Source organism: Silene latifolia, chromosome Y (genome assembly GCF_048544455.1).
Source record: "Silene latifolia isolate original U9 population chromosome Y, ASM4854445v1, whole genome shotgun sequence".
NCBI classification, from domain to species: domain Eukaryota; kingdom Viridiplantae; phylum Streptophyta; class Magnoliopsida; order Caryophyllales; family Caryophyllaceae; genus Silene; species Silene latifolia.
Genome location: NC_133538.1, coordinates 284,340,974 through 284,357,216, shown reverse-complemented (window position 1 = coordinate 284,357,216; position 16,243 = coordinate 284,340,974). Strand labels below are relative to the sequence as shown.

Genomic DNA, 16,243 nt, shown 5'->3' with positions numbered 1-16,243 from the left:
TTTGTGCGTCTGTCTCATCAAAGGTGACTGCAGGGAGGTCCTGGCGGCTGACTCTGCAGGAGAACTCTGGCTTATCTCCTTTGGTTTGTGTGGCGTGTCTTTTGGCTGCTGAATAGGTCAGGCCGCACAACTCCGAGCCTTCTGTAATAACATTTACAATTCTAGTGCACACAGGTGGAGGGGTAGGCAGAACCTGGTTAGCGGAATGAACTTTGGTGGAACCTCCTGGCAATAGGTGGTCCAGGTTTCCTCGATCGGTACTGGAATTTGACTTCCTTTCTCAAGGTGTAGCATTCGTCGGTGTCATGGCCGATGTCATCATGATATTCGCACCTTTTACTGGAGTCCCTCTTGTCGTTAGGACGCTCGTCAACCCGCTTCCTGGGCCACCTTACTCCCCGGATCTCTTTTAGGGCCTTGAGTACACCTGCAAGATTGGTTGAGAATTTATACTCACTTACTTTCGGAGGTGGCTCGAGTTATTCTTTCCTCCCGGGCCCTCCGATACTTTGTTCACGGGTTTGTTTGTAGGGTTTAGCTCTTTCATTCGCTTCTCCACCGGTGCCTTTCGGATGTAGAATCGTGCCATAAGCGCCCTCCCGGGGCCCCGAGTCTTCTTCCGCCGCATGACCGCAATTGCCTTTGTCCGCACCTCCTCGAAGGTAGTGCATGGGTACTTGGTCGATCTTTATACAAGTCCGAATCTGGCGGAGCCCTCGCGGAAAGCTTCATGGTGTGGCTATGTCGCACCGAGGGATTGCCACCTTCTCTTTGTTGAACTGTTCGAAAAATCTCTGGTGGCCTCCTCGAGTCCCCGCACTATTCGATACAGTCACCGGTTTGTTTTTCTCGTCTCATGCTTGGCAAATCGCTGGTGGAAGGCATTGACTAAGTCGGCGAAGCGTGTTATGCTCTGTTGGGCGGTGACGAACCACTACAAGGCTGCTCCGGACAGGGTGGATCCAAACCCTATACACATACAAGCTTCTTTCAAGGAGCCTGTCGCGGTGATCACCATCATCTTTTGCTTGTAGTGGTTGATATGGTCAAGAGGATCGGTGGTTCCGTCGTAAAGTGTCATGGCTGGCGGCACGCATCCTTTCGGGACACCGACCAAGGCTATGTCATCCACGAAAGGGGAGTCCGCGTAGCTATCTCGTGTCACCTTCTCCGAGTCGTGCTACACCGAATCCCGTACATCGGTCCCTCGATTCCGGTATTCTTTGTTCCAGCAAGTCGCTGCTCTGCAAGAGGGTTAGAGACAAAGGAAAAGAGGCAACAGATGTACCTCCCAACCAAGCTCCTCCCGGGAACCGATCGCTGGTGACTTGCCAAAGGTGTTGCATGGATGATGGTTCTGGCCGCCATTCGGTGCTGTTGAGAAGAGATTCCTCCCACCCAGTCCCTCCAACGAGATGTCCGCTTCTTGGGTTCATCATGCCGATCTTGGGTCCTGGATTCCATCCCCGCCACCGGGACGGTGTTCCCGCAAAAGATCATGCGAGTTAGTTCCCGGGCGACTATTAGACAAAACACTACCTGGTGTTGGGTCGCGAGTGAATCGGTCGATCAAAAGACAGAATCCTAATCCGCCGGGCTCGATGGCTCCTCCGGTGATACTCCTTCAAGATCCAATCGGTGATCGGCTCCGATGGAATCTGCCCTCCTGGGCCCGCGCTGGTGACCGAAACTGGGGCCTCAGAAGGTGGAGGCAGTGCGGCTGACGAGGTCCTGTTATTCGTGGCAATCCCAGTTCCTGAGGTCTTGGTTGTCCTTCCTCAGGCTTTCGATGGCTCGGTGCAGGGTATCCATCCCTTCCAACACCACTCGCATTGGGTCAGGTGATGAGGCTCCTGACTTTTTAGGGACTCCTCCTGATGCAGTCTCCTGAATCTGGGTCCTGCTGGGGCTGCTTTCCCTGCTAGATCTCGTAACACCAGGTGCTGACGGCTTAGGCGCTTGGGTGGCTTGAAAGGTGGCGGCATGGCTCTCGGGGAGGCGCTGACCGGGGCCATCTGACTGGCTGCTGACGGTGCGGTGACTGATCTCGTGCTTGCTGGAAGAGGTCTTCCCCCAGAAGATTGGGAGGATACCCCCTGGGTGCTGGACGAACTTGCGCTGGCTCCAGACATGATGACAGACGGATTGCTTAATTTCGACTTTATGAGAGATTGATCACTGAGGCCCCACGGTGGGCGCCAAATTGTTTTGGGTAAATTTTACCGATTAGATATCAATGTGTGAGGTCAAAGTGATCGTCTATGAATCTTAGGCAAATAAAGAAATTGATGAGCAAAGACAAAAAGCAACGAAAGAGAAAGTATGACACGAGAGAATTTTGGTGACGCGGAAAACCCGTTGTGGGAACAACCGCGGGGGGAGTCGGAATCCCGTCAATAATCGCACTATAATCAAGAATAATTCGCAAGTAAGGAAGTATGGTAATATTTTCTTTAGTAATCTCTATGAAAGGTTAATTTTTTTGTCCCTTTTGCTGCCGCCTGCTTTTTCCCTTTATAGCTGATTTCCTAGGGTTTCTTCCTTCCAGAGCCCTGGACGCCTTGTTGCGAGTTCCCCGGAACGGTTACCTATTTTCCAGGAGAGATTTGCTCACGACTTTCTCCCCTTTGACCGCGCATTTACCCAACGCTAAATGTGTTTGTTCATCTTTACTGCGTGGCCTTTATTTTGCCAACTCATCAGTCCTTTCACATTTGTTTTCCTCCACTTAATGCGTGCCACGCGTCCCATAGAAAAAGTGTTAATTTTTTCCCCAACAGTTTTTAAAAATAATAAGGGCTTTTCTTTTGTTTTTATAATGCAGAGTGCCAGCACCAAAAATAATTAAAACGACCTCACACATTGAACAAAACGCAGGTTTTATAAGAATAAGGCGAAGGGGCATTAACGTCTTTTCCTGCCGCTTTTCTTTACCGCCAAAAACAAACTCAATCACGGAAATCAAGACTGAGATTTGATGGCGGCATCTGGATGCGAAAGAGACGAAGGAGATGACGGACTGGTGTTGCTCAAATGAAAACGGAGCAGCAGGTGTCGCTTGATTCGACTCGATGTCGGGGAGATTGTCGGATCAGCGGAGGAATGGAGCGACTGGCGGTCTGCTGCGGTGGTGGAGCTTGGTGATCCGATGGTCGCTGTGAGGAGGAGTGGTGGTTGAGGTGAACCATGGTGGAGGATTCGAGGAGCAAGGGCATAGCAGTAGAAACTCGGCACCGCTTCTGGACTCGTCGCGGACTGCTTTGATGATGGTGATGTAGAGTAATGGTGATAGCACGAAGGAGTTGTAGCACGGCAGTGAATGTGATACTCGGGTTTCGAATTTCAGTTCAGAGGTGATGTTGTGCTGGGCTGCTGATGGTTGTCGAATGGGCAAGTAGAGACGGGTCGAATTGGGTTGTTGTGGCGGTGGTTGTCGGGCTGATTAATTGTGGTGGAGACGTGAGGCGAACTCGGGTTTTAATTCCGAGTTCGGGATTGAAGATGGAGATGAAATGGTGATTGAGGACGAAAATGTTGATGATGATGTGGAGCATGGTTGATGATGCGTATGGGAATGAAGAAATGGCAGGGGTTGACTTTGTCTTTATCACCTTTGATTAATGCATTGACCCGCCATTTGACTCGTCTTGAGTCTCAATTTCCGCCTTGCTTTTCCATCTCACCTACACATAATAATATTAATAAATAAGTAATAATAATACTAATGTAATATAAAAATCGACTAATTATTAAATTTAACTAAAACGACTAATTATTATAAATTAGTAAATTGAAATGAGCTTCTTGATCAATTAAGCACGCAAAATCAAGTCGAAATAAGATATATATGCGGGGTAAAAAGCGACCAAAATACGACTCATCAGTAATTGATGTTTGGTGCTTGCATTTTCGACTTGCCATTAATTACCAGCAATATCAAAGCAACATGGGAAAAAAATACAGCTCCACTTGTAATACCCGCCCTTTTAGGGACCCGTTGACCGACGTTGACTGACCTTAGACACTGATATTGACCTTGGGAAACTTTACGGATGATGTCTTGTGACGTGGTGAGCTTTGGTTTGTGTGGTACTCGATCTAGCTGAGGCTACTTGATCGAGTAGCTTGGGAGCTCAATCGAGTAGAGGTCACTCGATCGAGTAAGTTAGTTACTCGATCGACTAACGAGGTTGCAGCGGGGAATTATAAATCGTATATCGTGAAACCCTAAATCATTTCCCCACTTCTTTTTCCTAAACCTAGATGTCGTCACCTCCTTTCTCCTTAACCATAATCCCTTTCCTTGAGGCCTTTGAGGATGCATACACCATGGGGATGGGATGCTTGAGTCGGGTAGCTATCTTGATGCCGGATTACTTTGTATTGGTATGTTATCGTCATCATCATCGTCATCATTGTTTTCAGTTAGGTTTGTAGTGGTAGTAATAGGTGGTTGCATTGATTGTAGAGGTGGTTTTCATGGTTGGTCGATATCTTGTGATCGGACGCGGAATCGCTGTGGTTTGCTAAAGGTAGGTTCGCCTACTTAGTACTGTTGATTGTCTAGAGTGTCTATTGGTGTTGTTTGGTTGGTGTAGAGTCAGTATTGCTGATTGGTTGTGGTAGTTGTTAATGTTGTGTTGGTATAGTAGTTGGTGTATGTTGTTGTACAACTGATTGTGATTGTTTGTCTGTGGTTCTCGAGGTGCGCCCTCAGCTGAGTGGAGTCACTTGCGGTAGTGGCTTCACGCCCTTAGTTCGCCCTCCATGGAACCCGCCACAGGAGAGGATGTGCACATTAAGGAACATGGGTTTATTGCTTGAATAGATGAGCGGGGCTTAGGTGGGAACGACTGCGGTCCCTCACTGGCAGGACTGGACCTTCGGGCAGTCAGAGGTGTGGTTGGTTGGAGGAGGTGTGGTGTATGTGTGTGTTGTTGTACTTGTGTTGTATCTGCCTTTATATGTTTGTTATCTCAGTCACTGACCTTGTGTGGTTTTGCTGTGTTGTTGTTTCTGTTGTGTCTGCCGTGATCCACTATGGTGAGCAGTCGGTCTTAATAGGTTGATGTATGGATCTTAGCTGGGTGCTTGGAGGGATGAGTCTACCACGAGTCATGGCAGATGTAGTTTCACATAGATGATAGTAGTTTCGAGTGTATCTATCTTATCGTCAGTTGTTTGTAATCACTTGTAATATAACTTAAACGTTCTTTTATCGACTTTTGATTATTACTGTCCTCGGGCAACCGAGATGGTAACGCCCTTATTCATTAGGGAAGGTCTTGTCAAGGCTCCTTGGTAGATGGGGGTGTTACACCACTACTCCATCACAAAGTTTTACTGTATGTAATGTTTATAGGATTATTAATGTGACATCAATATAAATAGTAGTCACCAAAGTAATAATTTTGTACTTCTTTGCGTGACTCCCTTTGTCTCAATTATTTGTTTCTTTTTTAATCCTTTGTGAGAGGTATGAGTGAAGTACACGTAACGAGGGGAGCTGGCGGATGAAGAACTAGCATTGACTGATTCGGCAAGCAAAGTTCTTTTTATGAAATGGGCTCGACGCCTTATTTTCGTGTTTGTATGATTAATAGGGTTATTTTTTTATTAATAATAATCAAGATAACTTTTAAAGAATTGTTATTTATCTAAATTGATAATGAATGAATTGTTATTTATCTAAATTGGTACACAATTTCTTAATTGTTGATACGTGCATTTTATATAGTCTTTTTAAGTCTCTTATGCACGTATTTCTATGCGATTCTCGTGGTTCTATGCTACGAAATATCCCGAATATTCTACTTTGGTTTGTTTTGCTTTATTTGCAGGAATGGACCTGAAAGTAGTGGAATCAAGCCTTTTATCGTCCGTTTTTCTTGCATTTAGGAAGTGAGTGGATTTGGAGCGGAAATGATGCTGCCTTGGGGCGCGTAAAGTCATTTCGGAAGCTAAATCGGCATGTCAACGATGCAATGAGCTGGCTGAGTCAAAATTACTCGATCGAAGGCTTTTGTTGCTCGATCGAGTATTTTGGAGAGGAGAAGACCTCGATCGAGTGAAATCATTGCTCGATCGAAGTGTGCTTTTTAAGAGTTCCTCGATCGAGTTGCTTGTTTACTCGATCGAGATGTTTTGCCATGAATGTGTTCGATCGAGCAGTTCTACACTGTTCGATCGAGTAATTATCTAATGGGCTCGGGCTTCTTTAGTTTAATTTCGTTTTCTAGGTATAATTGTCTTTCCTATAAATAGGAAAGACGACATGAGGTTTTAGCATCACGATATACTTTACTTTTCTTTCCCTTACTGTTGAAAACTGCTTTTCTCTCTATTTTCCGGATCTTAATCTGTAATCTTCTCTTACTCTTTAATCTCTTTAATTGACGATGCTTATTATTTCTTTATCCTTCGCTCTTGCCATATTTACACTAGTATGTTTAGCTAATTCACCTGCTAGGATTTAGGGGATTCAATGAATTATTGTTAGTTGCTAATTAGGTTTAAAGATCTTTTATTGCTATCATGTCTTTGTTGTTAATCACTGCAATTAACTGTAATTAGTTGCTTGAGTCGACGCATTTAGCTAAATGATTTGGTAAGCCTTGACCTAGACCGGAAGGTTGGAAGGGGTGAGACCTGTAGTGAACATTAGGATACTTTAGTGAGGGCGGAAGCTAAGCTAATAGTGTTTTAGGGTGAATTGAGACCGGAAGGAGATATTCGCTGCTCCTTAGACCGATATAAGCAACCGATCTGCGACCTTAGCTGCAATTATCTGATATTCATTAATGATCCGACAATCCTAATTCTCTCTCTCTTTTGTTAATCCCTCTTTTTCTTTTCTCTTACTTTAATCTCTTATAGTTTAGTTTAAACAACTCAAACCCCCAAATTGTGACCGTAGACAGATTGAATTGACAAGTAGATAGTGACCGCTTCCCTGTGGAGATCGGCGGTATCAAACTTTGGCGCCGTTGCCTTAGGTATTTATTTTTGGTACTGAAACGACGGTATCAAACTTTGGCGCCGTTGCCGGGGAGGCAACTATTTTATTTACTTGTTTAATTTTGTCTGTTTTTAGCCTCAAGGGATTTATTCCTTGAGGCATTTCTCATCTTTTTCTCTAGTGCTGTTTTGATAGGCCCTACAGGTCCTACCTAGGCAGTTCTAGGTAAAAGATCATCAAAGGGAAGGCTTGAGTACCTTTAATCTTCCACCTATGTTCCATCCTATGGCGCAGCAGGTGGTTTACTGTGAGAGATGTGGTGCTTCGGGGCACAATGCTGTCATCTGTCTAGCGGGAAACGACCGTGTAAAAATTTGGGGCGGCGAAGTCTATGCGTTTAGGCAGCGTAGACAAGATACTCATTCCGTTACATATGTGCCACCACATCCGTTTCAAGAACAAGGCTATCAAAAGCCTCCATTTGCTTGGCCACCGCAACAATAAGCTCCTCCTCCTGGTAAACAGAAAGAAGCGATTGCTGAGTTGAAATCTTTGATTAAGACACTTGCACTTAAACTGCAAGAAGATGATAGATATAAGGAAGCTCAATTCAATAACCTGGAGTCTCAAATAGCTCGGTTAGCTGCCGAGTCGAACTTTAGGCACTCAGAGAAGGTACACGCTGCCTACACCGATATCAGTCTTTCCCATGAAGGACCCGAGTTGCCTATCGATACTGATGATTTGTATGACTCGGAATACGAAGATCTATCTGAAAATAAAGCATTATTTAAAGATTTCTGCATTCGATCGAGTGGAATATTTGTGGAAGTGTTCGATCGAGCAGAAACTACCACTCGATCGAACTGTCTTTATGAGGAAGACCTCGATCGAGGCAGATCTATGTGTTCGATCAAGTGATATTCAAGAGGAAAGCTTTCAATCGAGTTCCATATATACTCGATCGAACATAATGGCCACGGAGAGCATTGTTATGTCATTTAAGTTCATTTCGGATGACGATTTTGAAGAAGACAATGGTTATGGTGAATCCCCCATTTTCAAAGCCGAGCTAGATGCCTTGGAGGCTGCGATTTACGGGATAGAACCCAAAGAGGAGGGGAATGATAAGGTAGCTGAGTCAGAGAACGTTTTTAGCACGGAAGAGGTAATACATTCTTTTATCAATGATTCCGACGTTAGGAGCGACCGACCTGAGGTAATTAAATATGACTTCATGATTATTGCTATGATCAATAGTAAATTACCTCATACGACTTATGCTTTGTATTTCAATACTCCACCCCCTCCCAGTTGGACAAATAGGCTTATAAATTTTCACCAAGTCTGTCATCGGAAATTTGTTAGACTGAGATGGTACTTTAGATTTCTTTCATATGCTCCCTCTTTATTTTGGTGCTACTTATGCTCTTGTGTAGCACATGCGCAGATTTATGATGTAATGCTAAGGGCTTTGAGTTTCTTTGATCGAGACTAACTGGAGCAGCTGGATGAAGAAAAGATGGTCAAGCTGGGACTTGTCTGAAACTAGCGCTACCCGGGAGGCAACCCGGAGTTTAAATTTTTAGCTTTTTTACATTTTAGTTGTGTGTGTAATAATTGGTTTTTAAACCATAGACTCTGCAGAACAATTTAGGCTTGGTTTTGGTCGTATTTGTGGTTGCTATTTGCGTCTTTTGCAGGTGTTTTACTGAACGCCTAGGAGTTTGCGCATCAGGGAGCTCTCGATCGAGCACTGTTCTACTCGATCGAGTACCTAACTCCCTCAATCGAATGATAATCTTCCTCGATCGACCATCCACGGACTCGACCATTTCGATCGAGCATTTCCCTTTTCTCGATCGAGCACTTCCACAGCCCATTTCACTCGATCGAGTAATCTACTCTCTCGATCGAGTTGGCTTGCTTTGATTCGCTTCTTGTGACGCTGTTCTGCAGCTGTTTGCGACCTCCCATGTTACTGGCTGGTTTGGGGAGGTCCCTACTTCGCGTATTCTTGTGAGTTTTACGCATCTCACTCTCTCCTTTTTAGTTTGCATTTCCTTTCCCTATTTTTGAGTACAATGAGGGCATTTTACGGTTTGGTTTGGGGAGGTTATGCATCCATTTCTGTGTCTGCATGTTATCTTTGCTGCATTTTTGCTATCACGTTTAATTTCTGTATGCATTGTTGTCTATTTTTATAAAAATAAAAAAATCTCATAAAAAATTAGAAAATGCGAAAAAAATTCAAAAAAATTTCATGTTTACTTTTGCATATAGGTTGAGTCGGAACGGTGGATTTCAATGATGAAATTGCACTATAATTTGTCTTTTTGCTCAAGCCTTGCATAAATTAATATATTTAGCTTTGTCTTCTGCATATCTACGAGTTAATGTTAAAATACAGCTGAACAAATAGACTTGACCTGAAATTTTGGCAACCTACTTATAAATTCTAAGGAACTAGAGCCTAATAAACTAGTATCATTTATGACCAGTTAATGTAGGATTGTGAGTAGTTACTCCTTGCATAACATGTTTATTAATTTGCACGTATATGAAATTCAATTGCTTTTTCCCTACATACATTCGGGTTAGTGGTTGGTGTCACATGCAGGGAGGTGTTTACATTTCCCCCTTCTTTCATTTTTACCCATTTAACTCCACATTAGCTAAATTTGCCTGTTGACCCTTAACTACATCCCAAATTTAGCCTGTCTTGTCAAGCTAGTTAGTGTATGTTTTGCGGTATATATTTTATCGATCAAAGTTTGGTTCGTATTATATCGTTATGGATTTGGTAGAAAAAAGAAAAAGGAGGATGATGAAAAAAAAAGAATTGAAAAATGAAAAGAAACATGAATCAAAAGAAAAAGAAACAAAGAAATCGAAAAAAAAGAAGAAGAAAAAAATGAAAAAAAAGATTGGTTGACGGTTTCACTCCTATGCTTTATCATTATCTTATGAGGAGTATGTTTGATTTGGTTAGTGAGTATTTGTGCCAATTCAAGGGCACTTGTGCTTGATTTTATTGGATTGAGAATCGGATATTGTTTAGTTTGGTTTTTATTAGGTTGCTAGCTTGGCTATTAGCCTTACATTTCCAAAAAGTGTTTTTCCTTTTCTTACCCATGCCTCACTTTCCCATAACTTTTGTAAGCCCTCGGTTGTGATGGACCTTGTTTGGTTGGAATGTATGTGTACGTTAGCTAGAATTTTCTATCATATTAGTTGCATGCATGTTTATGTGGGTCGTAGTCTAGGTGAGCGACTACTTTTCTTTCTCTCTTACATTTAATTGCTTACCCTTTGCTTCATGAGAGAAGAGTGACCCATGAGAGTCCATCATTAAAGGTCTTGCAAGGTCGACAGTTCAGCTTTATTATAGACATCTCATAACTCATTTGCATTTGACAGTTTTTTTGCTATAAGTGTTAGTTTGCTTGCATTAAATTGGTTTAAGTGGGCATTTGTAGCTAGCTTTGAGCTTTCTTTTCCGTTCCATTAGTTTGCATTTAGTTTACTCGAGGACGAGTAAAGGTTCGGTTTGGGGAGATTTGATACGTGCATTTTATATAGTCTTTTTAAGTCTCTTATGCACGTATTTCTATGCGATTCTCGTGGTTCTATGCTACGAAATGTCCCGAATATTCTACTTTGGTTTGTTTTGCTTTATTTTCAGGAATGAACTTGAAAGTAGTGGAATCAAGCCTTTTATCATCTGTTTTGCTTGCATTTAGGAGGTGAGTGGATTTGGAGCGGAAATGCTGCTGCCTTGGGGCGCATAAAGTCATTTCGGAAGCTAAATCGGTAGGTCAAAGCTGGAACTAACGATGCAATGAGGTGGCTGAGTCAAAATTACTCGATCGAAGGCTTTTGTTGCTCGATCGAGTATTTTGGAGAGGAGAAGACCTCGATCAAGTGAAATCATTGCTCGATCGAAGTGTGCTTTTTAAGAATTCCTCGATCGAGTTGCTTGTTTACTCGATCGAGAGGTTTTGCCATGAATGTGTTCAATCGAGCAGTTCTAAACTGTTCGATCGAGTAATTATATAATGGGCTCGGGCTTCTTTAGTTTAATTTCGTTTTCTAGGTTTAATAATTGTCTTTCCTATAAATGGGAAAGACGACATGAGGTTTTAGCATCACGATATACTTTACTTTTCTTTCCCTTACTGTTGAACACTGCTTTTCTCTCTATTTTCCAGATCTTAATCTGTAATCTTCTCTTACTCTTTACTCTCTTTAATTTACGATGCTTATTATTTCTTTATCCTTCGCTCTTGCCTTATTTACTAGTATATTTAGCTAATTCACCTGCTAGGATTTAGGGGATTCAATGAATTATTGTTAGTTGCTAATTAGGTTTACAGATCTTTTGTTGCTATCATGTCTTTGTTGTTAATCACTGCAATTAACTGTAATTAGCTGCTTGAGTCGACGCATTTATCAAATTGATTTGGTAAACCTTGACCTAGACCGGAAGGTTTGAAAGGTTGAGACCTGTAGTGAACACTAGGATGCTTTAGTGAGGGCGGAAGCTAAGCTAATAGAGTTTTAGGGTGAATTGAGACCGGAAGGAGATATTCGCTGCCACTTAGACCGATACAAGTAACCGATCTGTGACCTTAGCTGCAATTATCTGATATTCATTGATGATCCGACAATCCTAGTTCTCTCTCTCTTTTGTTAATCCCTCTTTTTCTTTTCTCTTACTTTAATCTCTTATAGTTTAGTTTAAACAACTCAAACCCCCAAATTATAACCGTAGACAGATTGAATTGACAGGTAGATAGTGACCGCCTCCCTGTGGAAATCGACCCTACTTACTGCTGACTTCTGTTAGTAGTACTTAGGTATTTATTTTTGGTACTGAAACGACGGTATCATTTGTGACGGAGGTACCCGTTGCAAACTTGCGACGGGTCAAATACATACTATATTGCATGCATTTGGTACTGGGTTGTGATAGCAAGTAGCTGACAACACACAAATTTTAGGCGGCTCACATTGTACAATATGATGTACTCTTTCTATTTTTTAATTGTCAATATGTACTTCCTTTAATATTTAATGCCAATAATTAGCTTTAAACTCATTTTCCATTTAATGCTTCCCAATCTACTGTGCCATTTATCTCAAACATCACCTCCCCATGCTTAACCCTTAATTCATTATCACCATTATTTACCTCCATTTTCCTTCCATTTTATCTCCATTTTCTTTCATTTACAACTGAAATGTCCTAAAAATTGCATCTTATCATTCACAAAATTCAAAAAATGGCGGATGTTCAACAATCTTTGACAGAAATGTTAGTTGATGGTGCCCTAATTGTTCAAACAACAATGGAGGACGAAAATAACCATGGTGGGATAATTCATCAATCTTCAACGGAAAACACGACGAGTAAAGGTATGTATTTTTAGGGCATTTATATTGTCGAGAACGTAGAGAAATTATTATTATTATTATTTTTTTTTTTTTTTTTTTTTTTTTTTTTTTTTTTGCAAGAAGGTATAATCCTTTTATTCATCCTCAAGGTGGGGAAAAAGAAAAGGATAAAATCTTACAAAGAATAGCCCCTATAGCCTAAAGAAGAAAGGCTAGCAAGAGTGCAAGGAACTAATAAAACGAGAAGAACATAAGGAAGAAGACCTATACAATAAAGACACTGAGATGATAAGTTTGGCCTGAGTAAGCAGCTGATGCACTGTGTGTTCATGGATGCTAAAGATCCTGCAATTACGCTCCTTCCAAATAGTGTAGATGACACAAGTAAAGCAACTTAGAAACCAAGTGTGCTTCCAATGCCGCCTAGAATGCCTATGCAAACACCAGTTCAACTCAGTGTGATAATCAGTACTCCTATTGGGAACACGAGCCCAGACCATGAGCTCATGCCAGAGCTGCTGAGAGAATGGACAAGCAAAGAATAGGTGATCATGAGTTTCACTATCTTGCTTGCAGAGAACACATCGATTAGGAGTGATGAATCCCCTAAGAATTAATTTGTCCACGGTTGCTAGTTTCTGCTGACAAGCTAGAGAATTAATGATGCTGTGCCTAGGGACTACCACCTTATGAAAAAGCCCTTTAGACCAGGAGATAGTAGGGTGACACAGTCTAAACCAGTTGTAGGCTGCAGCAACCTGAAACTTATCACCAGAGCACCAGCTATGAAGGAGGGCTCTTGCAGCAGCAGGAGAACCAGTGACAGTCAGTAAGTCATTTTTAACACTGATGATACTCCGAAAGCTTTCACTATATCTGTCATGAATAGCAGCATCCCAGATAGAGCAATGGGAGAGATGGTATTCTGAGTGCCAAATGCTCCATAGTCCCTGAGGAGTCTGATCTAATAACCACAACCATTTGGATATAAGCGCTTTATTCCAGGAGAGGATCTCTTTGACCCCAAAGACACCTTCATTAGTTGGAGCACAAATACTAGACCAACTCTTTACAATCATCTTCTTATCTCAGGGCTTTGATATTCCGTAAGAAATTCTTGCATAACTTGTTGATAGTTTTAAGCACACTTTTGGGAAGCAAGACACTGGCACACCAAAAGTTCTCAATGCCAAAGACAACACTGTTGAGAAGCTGAAGTCTACCAGCATAAGAAAGCAATTTGGAAGACCAGTGTTGAATGGAGGCCTGAATTTTGTTGACAAGGATACCATACATATACACAAGTGGTACGAGCCGTGTTTAGGGGCAACCCTAGATACCTAAAAGGGAAAGATCCCTCGGAGAACCCGGAGGTAAGCGAACGGGACTTAATGCTAGGAGAGACACCACCAAAGTAAATTTCAGTTTTGTCCACATTAGCTTGAAGCCCGTGCCAGCTAGAAAAGAGGCCAAGGGTTTGAGAAACAAACAGCACGTAAGGCACATCCCCTCGAATAAAGATCATAAGATCATCAAGAAAGATTAAGTGAGTGAGTTTCATTTTAGAACACTTTGGATGAAGAGACACTTGAGGATGGGAATTGAGACATCTCAAGTATCTAGATAGAATCTCCATGCTAAGAACAAAAATATAAGGGGAGAGAGGGTCTCCTTGCTCGACTCCACTTTTCCCTTGAAAGAAACCATGGACTGAACCATTGAGCTTAGGAGAGAACCAGGAGCTTGTGAGGCACCCCATAATCCAACTAATAAATTGTGGAGGAAATTTGAGAGCAAGCAAGATATTTTCTATAAAAGACCACTGAAGAGAATCAAAGGCCTTCCTAATATCCACCTTAATCAAGCACCTAGGAGTGAGATACTTGCGACCATATCCTTTAACTAAAGATTGGGACAACATGATGTTTTCATGGATGCTCCTTCCTTTAACAAAAGTGCCTGTTCAGGACCAATTAAGGGGGGAAGCACAAAGTCTTGAGCCTAGTGGATATAATTTTAGAAATTGTCTTGTAAAAGGTAGTACAAACAGAAATGGGACGAAAATCCATGATCATGGAGCTAACCTTCTTCTTAGGAATAAGGGCAATCAAGGTAGAGTTAGCTTGCTTACTCATTCTACCAGTTGAAAAGAAGGAATGGACAGCTTTACAATAAGACTCCCCAATCAAGGTAGAGTTAGCTTGCTTACTTATTATTATTATTATTATTATTATTATTATTATTATTATTATTATTATTATTATTATTATTATTATTATTATTATTATTATTATTATTATTATTATTATTATTATTATTATTATTATTATTATTATTATTATTATTATTATTATTATTATTATTATTATTATTATTATTATTATTATTATTATTATTATTATTATTATTATTATTATTATTATTATTATTATTATTATTATTATTATTATTATTATTATTATTATTATTATTATTATTATTATTATTATTATAAGATGCGCAGACTTTCATTAAAAGAAAAACAAAAGTTTGCATGAAATTGGTGGGAGCCGAGAAACAAGTCAATTCCCACACCCTTAGCAATAGCAAAGCTAAGTCTAGTAAAAATGTAAGCGGCCACCCGAGCCCCGCATCCCGAGATACCGAGAATTTCGGATCCGCTTGAGCAAGGCAACAAGATCCGAACCCAACTCCCAAGTGAAGAGAAAGAGAAAGGAAGGAAACCATAACCCGCTATCGCGCACAAATCCCCATACTTAGCACACTTTCACCGAGCAAAGATCGGCCGACAACCCGACCAGTGCACAAAATCCGTCATCCCGGAGTCAAAGGAGAAGAACTCCGTCAAGTCGACGCACACATCACGCCCCCGTCCCAAGAATAAAGCAATAAATCCGCAGGACGAAGAGAGCCACCATGCCCATCAACCAAACCGATATCAACCTCTTTTCCCGCAAGAATACCGATCTAAAGCAGATGTCGAAAAGAGTGTCCCGGACAAGGTTATGCCGATGTTTAACGCCCATAGTACCAGTACAAGAAACAATGTGGTCCCCAAAAACATCCTCAGCAAAAACCCGAGAGCAAGCAGGACAGGGTCTAGATACCGTGAATAATGGAACACCCAGACGATACCCAAGCACACTACGGTAAGTCCTCCCGTTCATAGTCTGACCCAACCCCGAGATAGGAACCGCACGTAACCAATCGAAGAGTGAGAACCCCGCCGAGATCGCCATAAAGCAAGCAATCGTGGTGTCAAGGTGAAAACAGACTGAGGCGAATAATTATTATTATTATTATTATTATTATTATTATTATTATTATTATTATTATTATTATTATTATTATTATTATTATTATTATTATTATTATTATTATTATTATTATTATTATTATTATTATTACTCTTATTATTATTATTATTATTTAATTATTATTATTATTATTATTACTCTTATTATTATTATTATTACTCTTATTATTATTATTATTATTATTATTATTATTATTATTATTATTATTATTATTATTATTATTATTATTATTATTATTATTATTACTACTACTATTATTATTAGTGATGGGGCATATTCTCAGATCACGACCAAGTCAACATATTGAGCAAGGTCAAAGATGTCCACAAAGAAGTCAACGACTTAGACAACCTAGCCGATGCCGCCCATCTACTGCAACCTAGGTCCCGGACGACAACCAACGCCAAATGGGACACATATCCGCGTACTCATATCCAAGACCCCTCGGCGGGTCACCAGCGCCGCCAGCCACCATAGGTCCCTCGGCCGAGGGGTAGATCAGTCTTTCCACCTGCTAGCCACTTGGCCACTACGTGACAAAAGGTGAAGTCTATAAATACTCCTCAACCTT

The 16,243-nt window shown here is 41.3% G+C and overlaps 1 protein-coding gene across 1 annotated transcript; it reads right to left on the bottom strand.

The window, feature by feature from the left end:
* Positions 1 to 1,734: 1,734 nt before the first annotated feature.
* On the bottom strand, positions 1,735 to 14,276 carry LOC141630827 (uncharacterized). The gene is made up of 4 exons (XM_074443577.1): positions 13,696 to 14,276; positions 13,504 to 13,574; positions 12,853 to 13,388; positions 1,735 to 2,118 (listed from the first exon to the last, which is right to left on the bottom strand). Exons 1-4 carry the CDS (start codon positions 14,274 to 14,276, stop codon positions 1,735 to 1,737), a joined length of 1,572 nt encoding a protein of 523 aa, XP_074299678.1.
* Between the last annotated feature and the right edge of the window lie 1,967 nt (positions 14,277 to 16,243).

Bases quoted from the DNA above. Each gene is read 5' to 3' on its own strand.
- LOC141630827 (XM_074443577.1), bottom strand. From the start codon at position 14,276: ATGTTGTCCCAATCTTTAGTTAAAGGATATGGTCGCAAGTATCTCACT. The intron at 13,575-13,695 runs GTATCTAGGGTT...TTATGCTGGTAG, and splicing joins GAGGGATCTTTCCCTTTTAG to ACTTCAGCTTCTCAACAGTG. The intron at 2,119-12,852 runs GTCTGGGCTCGT...GTCTGGAGCCAG, and splicing joins AGCTCTGGCATGAGCTCATG to CGCAAGTTCGTCCAGCACCC.